The sequence below is a fragment of the Podarcis vaucheri genome, assembly GCF_965113315.1.
Source record: "Podarcis vaucheri genome assembly, chromosome: 13".
Taxonomy (NCBI): domain Eukaryota; kingdom Metazoa; phylum Chordata; class Lepidosauria; order Squamata; family Lacertidae; genus Podarcis; species Podarcis vaucheri.
The window spans coordinates 44,118,685-44,135,533 of record NC_138751.1 but is presented as its reverse complement, the minus strand read 5'-3'; the positions used below and the strand labels follow the sequence as shown (position 1 = coordinate 44,135,533).

The 16,849-nt window shown below is 48.6% G+C and overlaps 1 protein-coding gene across 4 annotated transcripts in view; it reads left to right on the top strand.

Annotated features, from left to right (window-relative positions):
* Positions 1–16,849, top strand: part of PLEKHM1 (pleckstrin homology and RUN domain containing M1) — a 42,433-nt gene that overhangs the window by 5,029 nt on the left and 20,555 nt on the right. Inside the window, exons 2-5 of one of the 4 annotated variants that reach the window (XM_082194735.1) lie at positions 4,415–4,534; positions 10,245–10,340; positions 13,129–13,376; positions 14,881–15,507. In XM_082194735.1, the coding sequence (XP_082050861.1) occupies positions 10,287–10,340; positions 13,129–13,376; positions 14,881–15,507 (929 nt within the window). In that variant the 5' untranslated portion in view covers positions 4,415–4,534; positions 10,245–10,286. Of the gene's footprint in view, positions 1–2,664; positions 2,788–4,414; positions 4,535–8,164; positions 8,187–10,244; positions 10,341–13,128; positions 13,377–14,880; positions 15,508–16,849 lie in introns of those variants that run through there. The other 3 variants (XM_082194737.1, XM_082194738.1, XM_082194736.1) reach the window with 3 other exon arrangements.

Below are 16,849 nucleotides of genomic sequence, written 5' to 3'. Positions count from 1 at the left end.
CCCACTCAGTTATGCAAGGAAACCACAATCTGAGCTGGGAGCTTGCAAAATGTGACAGTACGAGCTTTTACAATCTCAGAGGTTGGGAAATCTGCCACCAAGAGCACAAAAGTTGTCATGGCCAAGATACTCGATTTCCTCGCTGTGCAAAAATACTGCTTGTTGCTCTTGTTGGAGGGTTTACCTGATAATTTGGGCATTTGGACAATATGGGCATTTATCACCTAAACCAGTGATAGCCAAACTTGGCCCTCCAGCTGTTTTGGGACTACAACTCCCACCATCCCTAGCTAACAGGACCAGTGGTCAGGGATGATGGGAATTGTAGTCCCAAAACAGCTGGAGGGCCAAGTTTGGCCATCACTGACCTAAACCGTTGTAACCTGTAAAGAGTGAAGGAGGAGGGATCATTTACTTTTGATAGGTCAGATGAACAGAACTGTTTAATTACCTAATTGCAAGTGGGTTCCCGCCCCCCCTGAAAAGGGATGTTTCTCTGTTCTCTTCAAGGCCAAACTGGACGTTACATGAAATGTCAAACTTATATTGATGTTTCTTAATAATAATAATAATAATAATAATAATAATAATAAACCAGCTACAGGCAGCCCAATCAAGACTGGAACCACGGAAAGGGCAATTGACCTTCTCCCCGATTCCACAATCCTAATGAAAATTACTGACCTCCCCAAGCTGACGTTGGCATCAGTTTTTAAGCTTAATTGTGCAATTCTTTATCCAAGCGTTGTCTTTTCCCTTGCAAGGACAGACTAGAAAGCTGCAGATTACTTTGCTGCTTCTCTCAATAGCCATCAAGTGTTTGTGCTAGGGATGAGAAACCTGCGTCCCTCAAGTTCCCATCATCTTTGACCACAGGTCATGTGGATTGGGGCTGAGGGGTGTTGGAAACTGAGCGTGCCTGGAGGACCGCAGGTTCCCTCTACCTGATGTGTGTAGCATTTGCCTTTATTTCACTATTTACGGGGGAAAGGGCTCCTGCTGATTTACCCCCGTTGCTGATGGTTGTAGTTCTGATTTCATTCATGTTCATAAGGGCGCTAGGAACAGTGTGGAGAACTTGGGAGCTTGTGAATGCAGCCTCTGCATCTATCTGGTCCCTTGGCTACGTGGCTTGATGCCTTCTGCTTTTCTCTAGAGAAAGCCATTTGAACTAAGGTGACATGATGTTTACGTCACATAGACTCATAGAACTGTAGAGTTGGAAGGGACCACGAGGGTCATGTTGTTGTTGTTCTTTAGTCGTTTAGTCATGTCCGACTCTTCGTGACCCCATGGACCAGAGCACGCCAGGCACTCCTGTCTTCCACTTCCTCCCGCAGTTTGGCCAAACTCATGCTTGACGTCCCCTTCTCCTTGTGCCCTCCATCTTTCCCAACATCAGGGTCTTTTCCAGGGAGTCTTCTCTTCTCATGAGGTGGCCAAAGTATTGGAGCCTCAGCTTCAGGATCTGTCCTTCCAGTGAGCACTCAGGGCTGATTTCCTTCAGAATGGATGCGTTTGATCTTCTTGCAGACCATGGGACTCTCAAGAGTCTCCTCCAGCACCATAATTCAAAAGCATCAATTCTACAGCGATCAGCCTTCTTTATGGTCCAGCTTTCACTTCCATACATCACTACTGGGGAAAACATAGCTTTAACTATACGGACCTTTGTTGGCAAGGTGATGTCTCTGCTTTTTAAGATGCTGTCTAGGTTTGTCATTGCTTTTCTCCCAAGAAGCAGGTGTCTTTTAATTTTGTGACTGCTGTCACCATCTGCAGTGATCATGGAGCCCAAGAAAGTAAAATCTCTCACTTTGGCCACCTCATGAGAAGGGAAGACTCCCTGGAAAAGACCCTGATGTTGGGAAAGATGGAGGGCACAAGGAGAAGGGGACAACAGAAGACGAGATGGTTGGGCAGTGTTCTCGAAGCTACCAGCATGAGTTTGACCAAACTGCGGGAGGCGGTGGAGGACAGGGGTGCCTGGCGTGCTCTGGTCCATAGGGTCACAAAGAGTCGGACACGACTAAACGACTAAACAACAACAAAATTCTAAACCTTTTTTTTTTTCATTTTGTTAGATATCATTTTGGATCATTTCTCGTGCCAAAGGGGGCATGGCAGTCGAGGATCATGGGAAAATGCTGAAAATGATTCTCCCTTCCATCTCCGCTGCCATGCCCCATAGTTAAGGCAGACTACCCAGCTTGGACTCATGAAAGCTTGGAGGTGACTGAGGAACAGCTCACCCCTCTATGCTTTCTGTCATGAGGAATGCCAACAGGCTGAGCATTGGTGCAAGCAAAGGGCCTGAATGCTTGTGGAGGGTATGTCATTCCAGCAGTGCAAAGCTGGCTTGGAGGAGGAAGGGCGCAGCTCCCCGCTTCCCAAAATGCATTGACCATTGTTTACCGCAGCAGTGAAGAAAGTAGAGAGTTTCCTCCAAAATGAGTGCAGTTCCTTCAGGCTTGCAAAAGCAGGCACGTTTACAGTGCAGAAACTGCATTGCCAACGTTGATGAGCCCTCTGTATCCCGTGCTGGCTGCACGTTGAATTTTGAAATATTCCCTTTAGGGCTAACGGCTCATGCAGATGGAATCTCACTCATTTCTTAATGGCCTCCCCGGGCAGGTGATGGGGAACGAGATGTTCCTCACTCACAAGCCACCAAAGCATTTGTCACGCTGGCTAGTAAGAAACAGGTGGAAGGTCCTTCCTCACCTGCTGTGGATTGCTGCTCCCGCCATGGGCCGTGGCAACAAAGAGCAACCTCAGAGGTAGCAGGTACGTCTGTACAATACCTTTTCAGTGTCAGCGGTCAATTTTTGATGGGGTGAGGGTCCTGTGGAGGACTGAAGGGAGCAGGTGTGGCGGAAATCCTTCCTAAAGGCCGTGGTGCCTGGGCTTTGGCCAGTGAGGGAGGCAATTAATATGAGAAATAGTGATTCGTTGATTTAGTTAGCCTTACTGCAAATCTGAGAAGTATCTCTGACATGTTTTTGCTGAACCTTTTACAGTTGTACCTTGGTTCCCAAACGCCGCAAACCCGGAAGTGAGTGTTCCGGTTTGCAAATGTTTTCCGGAAGCTGAACGTCCGACGCGGTTTCCGCTTGAGTGCAGGAAGCTCCCGCAGCCAATCGGAAGCCGCGCCTTGGTTTTCCGAACTGTTTCAGGAGTCAAACAGACTCCCGGAACAGATGAAGTTCAAGAACCGAGGTACTACTGTGTTTAAAAAACCCGAGAGAGGAGATTCCTCTGCTTCACCTGTTTGAGTTCTGAACTGCTCTTTGTCATCAGGAAGTTTTCCTGAAATGTCTTTAATTTTCTGGACCAAAGGCTCAGCCTTTTAAGTTGGGTGTCCTATTCTTCATGCCCTCTGCCACCTACTTCTGCTATATCATCATCATCATCATCAGGTTTGCAGCAGCATTCCATGATCTCATTCAGAGGTCTGTTGCAAATATTGGGGACTGAATTTGGGATCTCAGACACTCAAAACTTGCTTCCTTTGACTCCCGTTATAAACCCTCTGGAACCAACATGTTGGCATCCGTCTGTCTTGGGAGACAATGGGAGAGTGTGTCTTGGGGGAGGGCGAAGTCAAACCACTGGAAGGTTATAGCACCTGCTGTAGCTGTGGACAGCGATAAAGGAGAGACATGTTTCGTTGCAGCTGGGGCAGATGAAGGCATCCAGTTTTGCTGCTGCAGGTGATGGTGTTTCTTCTTTCTGCGCTCCTCCCAGTGGTCATTCCTCCTCTGGCCGCTGCTATGGAAGCATGACCTGGCTGGTTGTCTACACGTGCTGCTGCTGTCTGCAAGGCATTCCCACCTGTTGAGACATGATATTTCTACAGAGGGGGTCTTTAGACTTTAAAAAATAGTTCTTTGTATTTATTTTGAACAAGGTCTTCAGATTTCTAGAGAGCTAGTGGGTGGGACTCCCTGCTTGCCTGCCTGTCTCTTTCTCTTTGCATAGGATGAGCAGGATCTGAAAGGGAGAAAACCATGTGGTGCTCACCCAACAGGTGACTTAGAATCATAGAGTTGGAAGAGACCACAAGGGCCATCGAGTCCAACCCCCTGCCAAGCAGGAAAAGCTTTGTAAAGCTTTCTCAGCTTCTTCAGAAATAATCACCATAGACATTCCAAGCTTACAGATATTTCATTTGCCAGCATCCCCGATAAAGACCCCAAATGTGGGAACACAGCATCGGTCAGGTGAGGAGGAAAAGTCTCATCGTTCACGTTGCACGGAACAAAGTGTTCACGTCCCAGAGATGAATAGCTTTTAAGTTTCCAGGTTCCGACTTAGTCACTATGTGACTTGTCTATTGTTGCTTATAACCTTGCGTCTCATGACGATGACTTGGAGTCTGTCCACTGCTTACAGCCGCCTTTTGTCTTAAAAGAAAGGAGCGATCTGACCGACTCTGGGATGTGCAGTTTCAGATTTCTGGAGAATACCAGTGGCTTCCGGATTTAGCAGCCTGCTTTAACATAGATGTGGCTCCCTCATGGATAATATCACGGTGAGTGGGTGGAATGCCAAAATATATCCTTGCACAACTATGTCTCCGTGTCATAATTGTGCCTACATAGCACACTTTATACTGTATGTGCTTTCCCCCCCTTTTTTTGGAGTATGCTGTTTTAAAACCAGTTGTTTTAGAGTTTGTTCGTTTTTTAAGCTGCTTGAATGAAGTGGGTTTGTGCATTGAGGATTCTGTTCTTGAGACCAGGGGGTTCAAACAATTGTGTGCCCTTGATTTTATTCCAGCTGCTCTAATGTACACGAGAAAGATTTGAACCAGCCCCTGTGCTCTCAGTGTGTTGCGTTTCGATGCATATTTACTAAGAGCAGCTGAGAGAACTTAAATCTGTGTGAGCTTTATGTTTCACTGCTGCGAAATGCCTTCCTTCGGCAAGATTCCACACTGCCTCCCCCTTCGCCACACAAACCCGGTCCTTTTCTTCCAGTGTTTGTTTGTGAAGAGACTTTTGGGAACGGTGCCTCTGAGCCGTCACACACTTTGGCGTTCAGCCCGGTGTTTTTCAGGAGGAGATATGTTTCTAGTCAGCAGCCACCCAGCTTTTCTGTTATGGGAAGTAGCGAGGCAACAGTCATCAACCCCTTGTTTGTCAGGAGCAGCAGCGAAGGCTCTGTGTGCCGACGGCAAGCGGTGGCCGTGGTGGGATCCTGTCAACAAGCCCCTTGTATGTACAGTCATACCTCGGGTTACAGACACTTCAGGTTGCGTTTTTTCAGGTTACGGACCCGCCGGAACCTGGAAGCACCGGAACGGGTTATTTCCGGGTTTCGGGGGCCGCGCATGTGCAGAAGTGCTAAATCGCGCTTTGCACATGCGCAGAAGCGCCGAGTCGCAACCTGCGCGTGCGCAGATGCGCCGCTGCGGGTTGCGAACGCTGCGGGTTGCGAATGTGCATCCCGCACGGATCACGTTCGCAACCTGAGCATCCACTGTACACTGGTACAGTGGTGCCTCGCAAGACGAAATGAATCCGTTCCGCGAGTCTCTTCGTCTTGCGGTTTTTTCGTCTTGCGAAGCACGGCTATTAGCGGCTTAGCGGCTATTAACGGCTTAGCGGCTTTAAGAAAAAGGAAACAAACTCGCAAGAACTCGCAAGACGTTTCGTCTTGCGAAGCAAGCCCATAGGGAAATTTGTCTCGTGGAGCGACTCAAGAAACGGAAAACTCTTTCGTCTTGCGCGTTTTTCGTCTTGCGAGGCATTTGTCTTGCGAGGCACCACTGTACCTCGGGTTACATACACTTCAGGTTACAGATGCTTCAGGTTACAGACTCCACTAACCCAGAAATAGTACCTCGGGTTAAGAATTTTGCTTCAGGATGAGAACAGAAATCGTGCTCCGGCGGCACAGCAGCAGCAGGAGGCTCCATTAGCTAACGTGGTGCTTCAGGTTAAGAACAGTTTCAAGTTAAGAACGGACCTCCGGAACAAATTAAGTACTTAACCTGAGGTACCACTGTATTGAAAAATATGACTTTTGTGCTGTCTGGCCCCAAAATATGACTAGACATTCTGTTTTGGCAACTGTAACCCTGGTTTAAGGAGCCATTTGGCACCAAGCTTATATATCTGTCTTTCTAAAACTGCATGGAGCCTGATAGTTATTTAGTGAGGAGAAAGCACACACTTCTCATCACTTGGTGTGTTCCAAGGCTGAACCATGGAATAGAGAACAGGGTTTTTGTGTGTTTATACTTGGATGTTTTTAGTTGCTTTTTATCGGACTTGCGCTGTCTGTGTGGCCCTGGGTTCTCCTGGCTAGAAAGGACTGTAAAGTTAAATAACTGTACAGCTAAGCCACTGTAAAGCAGCAAAGGAAAGTGTCCCAGAGACATGTGGAGCAGTGCAACTTTGAAATCTTGGCCTGTGCACAAGATTGTACCGCAGTCTGAAATGCTTTTGCTGTTGCACTTTAGGTTGCCTTCAAAGCAGAAGCATTTCAGAACACGGCATAACCTTGTGCACAGGCCAAGATTTCAAAGTTGTCCAGCCTGCTCCAGATGAGTGGAGGTGGCATATATCAGCTGGGAGAAGATGTTTTGTACATGCTCAGAGACACACTTGTGCCATGATTTCCTGCACTGGAGTCAAGGTCCGGTGTTTAAAATAGGCTATGGGGCTGCCACAGCATGCATGTCCCAGAATCTGTGTGGAAATGGTTGTAAGTAGTTGCTTTCTTTCCACAATGGCCTGCCTCCCCCAGTACCACCTGGTCTGACTAACAGTGGATTTACAAGGTGTCATGCGGGGACTTTAACAGCCCTACTACTCAAAATTCTGGGCTCCCTACCATGCAAATATGTGTCCTGCTATTGGGCTGTGGCCCTAATCCAGGTCTCTCAGCCAGCTAAGAAACTTGCAATGTTATATAATCATAATAACATATTATATATACCCCGCCCATCTGGCTGGGTTTCCCCAGCCACTCTGGGCGTCTTCCAACAAAATATTAAAATACAATAGTCCGTCAAACATCAAAAGCTTCCCTAAACAGGGCTGCCTTCAGATGTCTTCTAAAAGTCTGGTAGTTGTTTTCCTCTTTGAAATCTGGTGGCGGGCGCCACTACCGAGAAGGCCTGGTTTCCTGTAACTTGGCTTTTTGCAGCGAGGGAACCGCCAGAAGGCCCTCGGAGCTGGACCTCAGTGTCTGGGCAGAACAATGGGGGTGGAGACGCTCCTTCGGGTATACTGGGCCGAGGCCGTTTAGGGCTTTAAAGGTCAGCACCAGCACTTTGAACTGTGCTCGGAAACGTACTGGGAGCCAATGTAGGTCTTTCAAAACCGGTGTTATGTGGTTTCGGTGGCCGCTCCCAATCACCAGTCTAGCTGCCGCATTCTGGATTAGTTGTAGTTTCCGGGTCACCTTCAAAGGTAGCCCCACATAGGGCGCATTGCAGTAGTCCAAGCGGGAGATAACTAGAGCATGCACCACTCTGGTGAGACAGTCTGCGGGCAGGTATGGTCTCAGCCTGCATACCAGATGGAGCTGGTAGACAGCTGCCCTGGACACAGAACTGACCTGCGCCTCCATGGACAGCTGCGAGTCCAGAATGACTCCCAGGCTGCGCACCTGGTCCTTCAGGGGCACAGTTATCCCATTCAGGACCAGGGAGTCCTCCGCACCTGCCCGCCCCCTGTCCCCCCAAAACAGTACTTCTGCCTTGTCAGGGTTGAACCTCAATCTGTTAGCCGCCATCCATCCTCCAACCGCCTGTTATTTAGACATGGGGGAATGTGACTCCAACATGGCAATCCAGGGTATGGATGAGGCAGAGGTGTTGATCTGAGATTCTGGGGATGCCTCCACCTCTCTCAGTTTTCCACGGGAGGAAATACAAGTCAGTGCAAATGACGGGAGGAGTTGGGGGCTTGTTTTTGTCTCCCTAGACTGTCCGATAAATATGTAGATCAGAGGTTAAGAGAGCTGTGGCTTTTGTGGTTGCTGTGCTTAGCTTTTAAAATTGCAGCGTTCAGAGTTCAGCAGGTCTTGTGACAAGCCTAGCGGGGAGGCAAGGGGCTTACATTCTCGCCACCCGCCCCGTCTCCCTAGGCAGCTTTTGTCCGTGACTGTCCTCTCTCTGCTTGGACTCGGTTGGTCCTGCCCAGGCTGTCCGCAAACTCCTTGAGGAGCAGGTTGGTGTTTGTGCATCTGCTGTGTCAGTTTGGGGATAGATTAGTAGCCGTGAAGCCCAGTTGCTTCCATCCTGGCTGGCGTTGCTGGTAAAGGGGCTTACTAGGAAGCGGAAGGGAGACTACTAATATAATATTGAGCACTTTGCCATGTTCCTCTGTGGGTGGACTATTCTGTTCAAGTTTCTCTTGTAAAGTCTTTTTTTAAAAAAATTGATTTGATTTTTAAAAGTATAAAAATACAACAAAAAACAATTCAAAATCCAAATATTGAGATTACTCTGAATCTCCTGACTTCTCCCCATCTCTTCCATGGGTCCTAATGATAATATTTACAACTGCATATCAATGCTGATCCAAATTTTTATCCTTCTAAATTATCCATACTTTCCATTACTTTACAAGTGAGGTTAAAATCCTGCTAATGTTTTAACCTGCTTACAGTGGTCTTGTAAGTAAATGATAAACTTTTCCCATTCTTTTTTTAAAGTTCTTGTCGTCTTGATTTCTGAGCTTCCTAGTTAATTTTGCCATGTTGGCAGAGTCCATCAACTTGGCTTGCCATTCTTCTCTGGTCGGGGTTGTCTCTTCCTTCCATCTTTGTCTCTTGTGAAGGCTTAGCGGAAAGGGCCTGCTCATCCTAGGACCCTGCCGAATGATCGTGTGGCTCTGAGAAGGAATTTGGTCCCTGTGGTCTGACTGCCTGCCGTTCTGATGGAATGAGTTGCATGCAGCTTGGCTCGCTTGCTTGAGCCACCTAGCGGTTTTGCTCAGTTAGCACCTTTCTGCAGCTCACCTGCTCTCCGTATCTGGTGTTACGGGCTCTTCTGGGATGTCTTTTGAGTGGGGAGGGGGAGGTTCTGGGTGGGCGGTGCCGCTTCCCCGCAGGGGCTTCAACTGAATGGCCTTTTGGTTGCTTCCAGGTCTGTGATTCTAGATCAGACATACGGCCCAAAGAAGGTGGTGGACTCTCCTCCATTGGAGGTTTTTAAGCCAAGGCTGGGCGGCCATCTGTCATGGGTGCTTTAGCTGAGATTCCTGTGTCGCCCGGGGTTGGACTAGATGACCCTCAGGGTCCCCTCCAGCTCTACAGTTCTATGATTCTAGGAGCCTGCCATGAGCTGAGCTCCCTGAGCCTGTAGAAGAAGCAAGAGGGGCCCAGGATCCGTGGCATAATTCGAGGGGGGAACTGGGAACTTGTCTCACATCTTTAGAGGGGGGTGTTTCGCACTCATGGCCAGCTCCCTGGCTGCTTGGTCCCCCAGATATTGATGGGAGTTGTAGCATCTCGAGAGCACCAGCTTGGAGGAAGGCTGTACGAGCTGGCCTCTGGTCATGTGACTCTGCTCATGTGACTGTTATGTGGTGGGTATTCCAGACTAATTATGCTGGTCCCGAGGGTTAACTGTGCGGCGAGGTCCGAGTCCAGTCCAAGGTCGAGGGTGCGGTATGGAGGCTGTCCGTCAAAGCTGAAGCGGGGTCCAAGGCGGGGAGTCGGGTGTGGTCAGGAACTCTGGCAGAAGAGCAGGACAGGGTGCAGGCAGGAACAGGCTACCAACAATGTTGCTCCTGCAACCTGGGACTGGCCAGCTTTTATCCGCCCCGAGGCCTAGGGCGGCCCCGGTCCACAGGTGACTCGCCTCTCCTGGCCTGGAGGCGAGCACTCCTCCTGCGGGAACTTAGTTCCCTCGCCTCTCTGCCCTGAGCCTCTGCAGCTCAGGAGAGGCTGGAGGGTTACTGGACCCAGAGGCAACCTTAGCTTCCCCTGACGGGGCTGAGAGTGGAGCACCTGCAGGCAATGGGCCCTCCATCACCTCCGGAGCCAGAGCAGACTCAGCTGGTGCCTGCACCTGAGGATCCAGCACAGGTGGGGACCCTTCAGGCTCAAGCCCCAGCCCCGGCTCAGCTGGTCCTGGAGGCGGGGACTCCTGTGCAGGCTGGGATTCCTCAGGTTCAGCCTCCGAGTCCGAATCCCAGGCCATCACACTAATAAGCACAGAGGTCAGGCTAGTGGACTTGTTCACGTGGTGTTTGACTTTCTTCCTGTTTGCTTTTCCTCAGGTTACCATGTGATTCCAGAACTGGGCAGAAGCAGCAGTAGGTATGCATTCCAACCACAAAGCTGAGAATGGATGCCAGCCCCAAGAAGTTACCCAGGTATAATAAATAATAATAATAATTTATTATTTATACCCCGCCCATCTGGCTGGGCCTCCCCAGCCACTCTGGGCGGCTTCCATAGAAACCAAAAATACAGTAAAATATCACACGTTAAAAACTTCCCTGAGCAGGGCTGCCTTAAGATGTCTTCTGAATGTCAGGTAGTTGTTTATCGCTTTGACATCTGCTGGAAGGGCGTTCCACAGGGCGGGTGCCACTACCAAGAAGGCCCTCTGCCTGGTTCCCTGTAGCTTTGCTTCTCGCAATGAGGGAACCACCAGAAGGCCCTCGGCGCTGGACCTCAGCATCCGGGCAGAATGATGGGGGTGGAGACGCTCCTTCAGGTATACTGGACCGAGGCCGTTTAGGGCTTTAAAGGTCAGCACCAACACTTTGAATTGTGCTCAGAAATGTACTGGGAGCCAATGTAGGCCAATCACCAGTCTAGCTGCCGCATTCTGGATTAGCTGGCCTGTGGAGGTGAGACTTCACTGGCCATAGGGGTGTCAAGTGGCTGTGAAACATTTCCAGGCCTTTCCAGAGGAAGGGGCTGAGCATCACTTGGAAGTGGCGGCTGGATGCATGAACAGGCATCTCGTGATCTTGTTCCATGGAGGGAAGGCACTGCTTCCGACAGCCATTGATGGTGGCAACCAAGCTCAGCCCTTCTTGAGTCATACATGACGCTGCGTGGAAACCTGCTATGAGATTCATTCTGGACATGGAACATTCCCTCCCCTCCCCAGCTTCATAGAATCATAGAATTGTAGAGCTGGGACCCCAAGAGTCATCTATTCCAACCCTCTTCAAACCCACAATCCCGAGATCAAGAGTCTCATTCTCCATCAACTGAGCTACCCTAGGACACTGGCGTTTTTGTCCATTGCCAACATTTCTATAATTTCTCTCTCCCTCACACATCCCATCCCCTAATTTCTTCTCCAACCTAAGCCCACTCAGTTCCTTCAATTACTTTTCTTCTAAACAGATGCCCATTTCTTCTTTTTAAAATCCTCAAGGCCAATTCAAGATTATTGTAGGCCAATCCAGTATGAGATCGCAAACAGAGGAGAATTAATTTCAGCCAAAAACTCCAAAGTGCAGTCATTGAGATATACAAATGGAAGAAGCAGTTGGTGCTTACCAGCAAGCTTAAATAAAACAGGCAACAACAACAGCAGCCTGGAGAAATTTATGTCAAGTTGTGTAAAAATATTCTTTTTCTGTTGGCACCGTATTTTTTATCATGATTCAATAACAGGAAGCAAATCTTTATAAAAACCTGAAAGCACAGAAAAGGTCTACAACAACTTGGATAGAAAACTACGTGTAGGGTTCTCAGCCCATGGGCAGTACAGTGGTGCCCTGCAAGACGAATGCCTTGCAAGACGGAAAACTCGCTAGACGAAAGGGTTTTCCGTTTTGGAGGTGCTTCGCAAAACGAATTTCCTATGGGCTTGCTTCGCAAGACGACAATGTCTTGCGAGTTCCTGCTGGTTTTTTCCCCTCCCCCCCTTTTTCTAAGCCGCTAAGCCGCTTATCAGCTGATCCGATAAGCCGCTAAAAGCCACTAAAAGCCGCTAATCCGTCAATGGGCCTGCTTCGCAAGACGAAAAAACCGCTAGACGAAGAGAATCACAGAACGGATTCTTTTCGTCTTGCGAGGCACCACTGTATAGTAAATAATATAGAAATAATCTCCTCCTCTGACCATCCTCTTTGGCCATTGGGGAAGGCAGATGGCATAGTTGGAAAATGTGGATCTTGTAAGTATTGCTGTTGGGCATGATCAAGAGGACAACACCAGAAGGAAAATGTTAACAGTATCAAGTTGTGATATCTCCTTAATCATAGAATTGTAGAGTTGGAAGGGACCCTGAGAATCATCTAGTCCAACCCCCTGCAAGGCAGGAATATGCAGCTGTCCCGTCCCCCCCGCGGGGATCGAACCTGCAGCCTTGGCATCACCAGCACCATGCTGTAACCTACTGAGCTATAATCAGTGCCGTTGCTTCAGGGGTGCTGATAGTCTCACATTTATTGCTCCACCTATAATCTGTTTCTTGCTCAAACAGACATAGTTTAGGTAACTTGAATCTGATCATATGACTAGGTCTGAAATACTACAGTGGTACCTCGGGTTACATACGCTTCAGGTTACAGTCTCCGCTAACCCAGAAATAGTACCTCAGGTTAAGAACTTTGATTCAGGATGAGAACAGAAATCAAGCAGTGGGGTGCAGCAGCAGTGGGAAGTCCCATTAGCTAAAGTGGTGCTTCCGGTTAAGAATAGTTTCAGGTTAAGAATGGACCTCCGGACAAATTAAGTACTTAATCCGAGGTGCCATTGTACATAAATAGCACCTTGTTTTTATAGGCCTTAGTTTCACAATCCTCTTCTCAACCTTTCGGATCTTAACACAGTGCGCTCCAGTTGAGGCCTTCCTGCTGTCCTCAACATTTTGGCAATACAGTGGTACCTCAGGTTAAGTACTTCATTCGTTCCGGAAGTCCGTACTCAACCTGAAACTGTTCGTAACCTGAAGCACCACTTTAGCTAATGGGGCCACCTGCTGCTGCTGTGCCGCTGGAGCACGATTTCTGTTCTCATCCTGAAGCAAAGTTCTTAACCTGAAGCACTATTTCTGGGTTAGTAGAGTCTGTAACCTGAAGTGTCTGTAACCTGAAGCGTATGTAACCCGAGGTACCACTGTATCCTTGGGGAGGAGGGCTTTCTTCCATCTTGGCCCTAACCTAATACAGCCTCTGTTTTATGCTACCCTAGTTGATCAAGACACACCTGGTCAACTCCATCAAAGCGCTGCAGAAACATTACGTGACTTCCGACGCCCTCGTGACCAGTGACGATGGAGATGCCAACACCCTCTGCTGCGCCCTCGAAGCAGTGTTTGTGCACGGCTTGAAGGCCAAGCATATCAAGGCAGAATCGGGAGCGAAAGGGAAGAAATTTGCCGGGCGCCTGCCCCTTCCCCAACCAGCCTTTTGGGCCCTGCTGAAAACAATCACACACAGGTGAGGTGGGGAAGACAGCCGCTGTGAGGGTGGAGATTGCAGCCATCAGCAAAATTTGCTGATATTACATGCTTGAACATTGCTGGGTGTGGAGTGGGGGCATTTGCGAGATGCAAATGTGAGATTTCTGCTTACGGTGGTTAACCAAAGTTCAAGGGGATGTGGCTGATGGAGGGACTTCTTGCTAAAGTCCTGCTAGGAATTTAGGCGGATATAGGCAAAAACTCCTGCCAACCTAGCAGTTCGAAAGCAAGTCCAAGTGCAAGTAGATAAATAGGTACCGCTCTGGCGGGAAGGTAAACGGCGTTTCTGTGCGCTGCTCTGGTTCGCCAGAAGCGGCTTAGTCATGCTGGCCACATGACCTGGAAGCTGTACGCCGGCTCCCTCGGCCAATAAAGCGAGATGAGCACCGCAACCCCAGAGTCGGTCACGACTGGACCTAATGGTCAGGGGTGCCTTTACCTATACCTTTATAGGCAAAAAAAGTCAGGGGCTGGCTGGACAATGAGGAGTGGCCGGGGATCCCTGTCAGAGAACCTGAAAGGGATGAGCCTCAGAAGAGGAAGGCTTTGGGTTGGGGTGGGACAGTGAAGACAGGTCAGAGGAGGAATGGGGGATAAAAAAAGTCTTGTTTTTTAACAAACCCTTCCCCACTTTCCAAGGTCCTTCAGAGCTCCCCCTTCCCCCTCCCATTTTATGAAGATCACCTGCTCTGAGACCCCACAGCTAATTCTCCCCTGGCCTCCTTGCTGGCCCAATAATAATAATAATAATTTATTATTTATACCCCGCCCATCTGTCTGAGTTTCCCCAGCCACTCTGGGCAGCTCCCAATCAAATGTTAAAAACAGTACAGCATTAAATATTAAAAACTTCCCTGAAAAACTTGCCTTCAGATGTCTTTTAAAGATAGGATAGCTGCTTATTTCCTTCACATCTGAAGGGAAGGTGTTCCACAGGGCGGGTGCCACTACCGAGGAGGCCCTCTGTCTGGTTCCCTGTAACCTCATTTCTCGCAATGAGGGAACCGCCAGAAGGCCTTCGACGCTGGACCTCAGTGTCTGGGCTGAACGATGGGGTTGGAGATGCTTCTTCAGGTATACAGGACCGAGGCCGTTTAGGGCTTTAAAGGTCAGCACCAACACTTTGAATTGTGCTCGGAAACGTACTGGGAGCCAATGCAGATCTCTCAGGACTGGTGTTATGTGGGATCAAGTAGGATCAATTAAGCCCTGGGGATTATGTAATTGATTTTTGAATTTTATTGTTATTCATATTTTATACTGTATTTTATGCTGCTTTTATAATTGTTTTAAAGTGTTTTAAATTTGTTGTTAGCTGCCCTGAGCCCGGTTTTTGAACTGGGAAGGGCAGGATATAAATAAAAAATTATTATTATTATTATTATTATTATTATTATTATTATTATTATTATTAGAGCTGCAGCATTAATGGGCCTTGTGCTCTCTCCCCCTTCCCTGCTCCTCTCTTTACTTTTCTCCAGAAACATCATTTCTGAGCTGGAGCACCTGGACTTCATCAACACAGACGTGGGCCGCTGCCGTGCTTGGCTAAGGCTGGCGCTGAATGACGGCTTGATGGAATGCTACCTGAAGCTCTTGCTCCACGAGAAAGCCCACCTCTCTGAGTATTACCATTCGCCAGCCCTGCTACTGGACACCGAGGAGGTTGAGTTCCTTCTCACTTACCTGCAGGGCTTGTCCTCCCTGGCCTTTGACCTCTCCTACAAGTCGGCAGTTTTGAACGAATGGACGGTCACCCCTTTATCCCTCTCGGGACTTTGCCCAGCCTCAGAGCTGCTTGTGAGTTTGGAGCCCCGGAGGAAAGAATCGCTGGGCTCCCTCTCGCTGTCTTCTGGCTCGGATGACACTGAGGCTTCCCCAGCCCTCTTGCCCGCCGCTAAAAGCCAACGGGCAGAGAAACTCACCGCATCCAACCTGAGCATCAGCACAACAGGTTCCTCACAGCTGTCTTCCAGCCTCAGCTCCGACGGCCTCCCCCCTGGGACATCTGCTGCCACGCAGAACGCGGACAGGGGTGAGGAGCCCATCTCGGATGATGCTGAAATTGGCGTGGCAACAGCAAAAGACTTGGACCAGTCCCTCCAAGAGTGAGTATGCAGAGGAAAGGGGAAGACCTTATTTTATTTTTTTTAACAATAATATTTATTCAATTTCATCAACAGACATAACAAAAAAGAAAATATACAACAACACAATAGAAAAGTGAAAAAGAAGGGGGGGGGAGTAACAAACTTAAGATACCTAAACAGGAAAAAAGGAAACTCAATTAATTCATTAAAATGCATTTTCATAAACATTTTGGTTGACTTCCTCTAATCTTCCCCCATCTGAATTTCCTCTTAATTTGAATGTAGCAGTTTCCAATATCATTATTTCATAAAACAATATTACAGTCGTATTCCAATTTCTTTACCTTTCTTATAATACATTTTCTTATTTATATATTTAAATCTAATTTAATCCTAGGCCTGATTGGTTCTTTCAAGTGATTACATAACTTCAATATTAGAATATTTGTTCAAATAGTCTTTAAATTTCTTCCAATCTTCTTGGTATTCCTCTTCTTTCTGGTCGCGGATTCTCCCGGTGAGATCAGCCAGCTCCATAAATTCCATCATTTTCATCTGCCATTCTTCTACCGTTGGTAATTCTTGTGTTTTCCATTTTCTGGCTAGTAAAATCCCAGCTGCTGTTGTGGCATACATAAATGCTAGGGGAAGACCTTATTCGAGCTTGTCAGATGGCAAAGGTGGTCGCTCACGAGTAACCAGGCAGGACTCTGACCTGTCTTTACAGGTTTTATTTAGGTGCAAAACTATTTACAGTGCAGAACCCCAAAGTTCATGTCTGCCTCAATCGCTAGCAGAATCCAGGAGTGCTTGTTTCCTCCCCCAACATAAAAGTCTTGTTATGCCCAGCCTTTTCCTTCCCTCTTTGCGCTTTAGACTTCTGCGCAGGGTGGGCGACGGAAGGGGTATGCTTCCCTCCTGGCCGGCTTGGCCAGGAGTGGGGCTGAGGCTCCCCCCAGCATCCTCTGGTCCTTTCATCTCTTCCCCACTGGAGGTGGGGCTTTGCTCCTCACCGGAAGAGGAACTGCTTCGCAAGATTTTCAGAGGCTCCCTGTAACACAACTGCCCCTCTGTTTCCAGCCCCTGCTCTGATGGCAGTCCCCTGACAGAGCGGGTAAATTGGTGTTCAGATCCTGATACCAGTTTGAGCTAGCCAATGCATCACGGTGGGCAGGGAGCCGCGATGTATTCCCAGCTCAAATTGCCTGCAGACAGCAAAGATGGAGCCTGAGAAGGTTTGGGCAAGCACATTCTTGGGCTCTGTCTGCCTACCTGCCTTCCCCCCCCCCCCTCGCGCAAGCTAGAGATGTATTGGGGCTTGCTTAGTTAGGGGGGCGGGCAGGAGGCTTCCCACCCCACA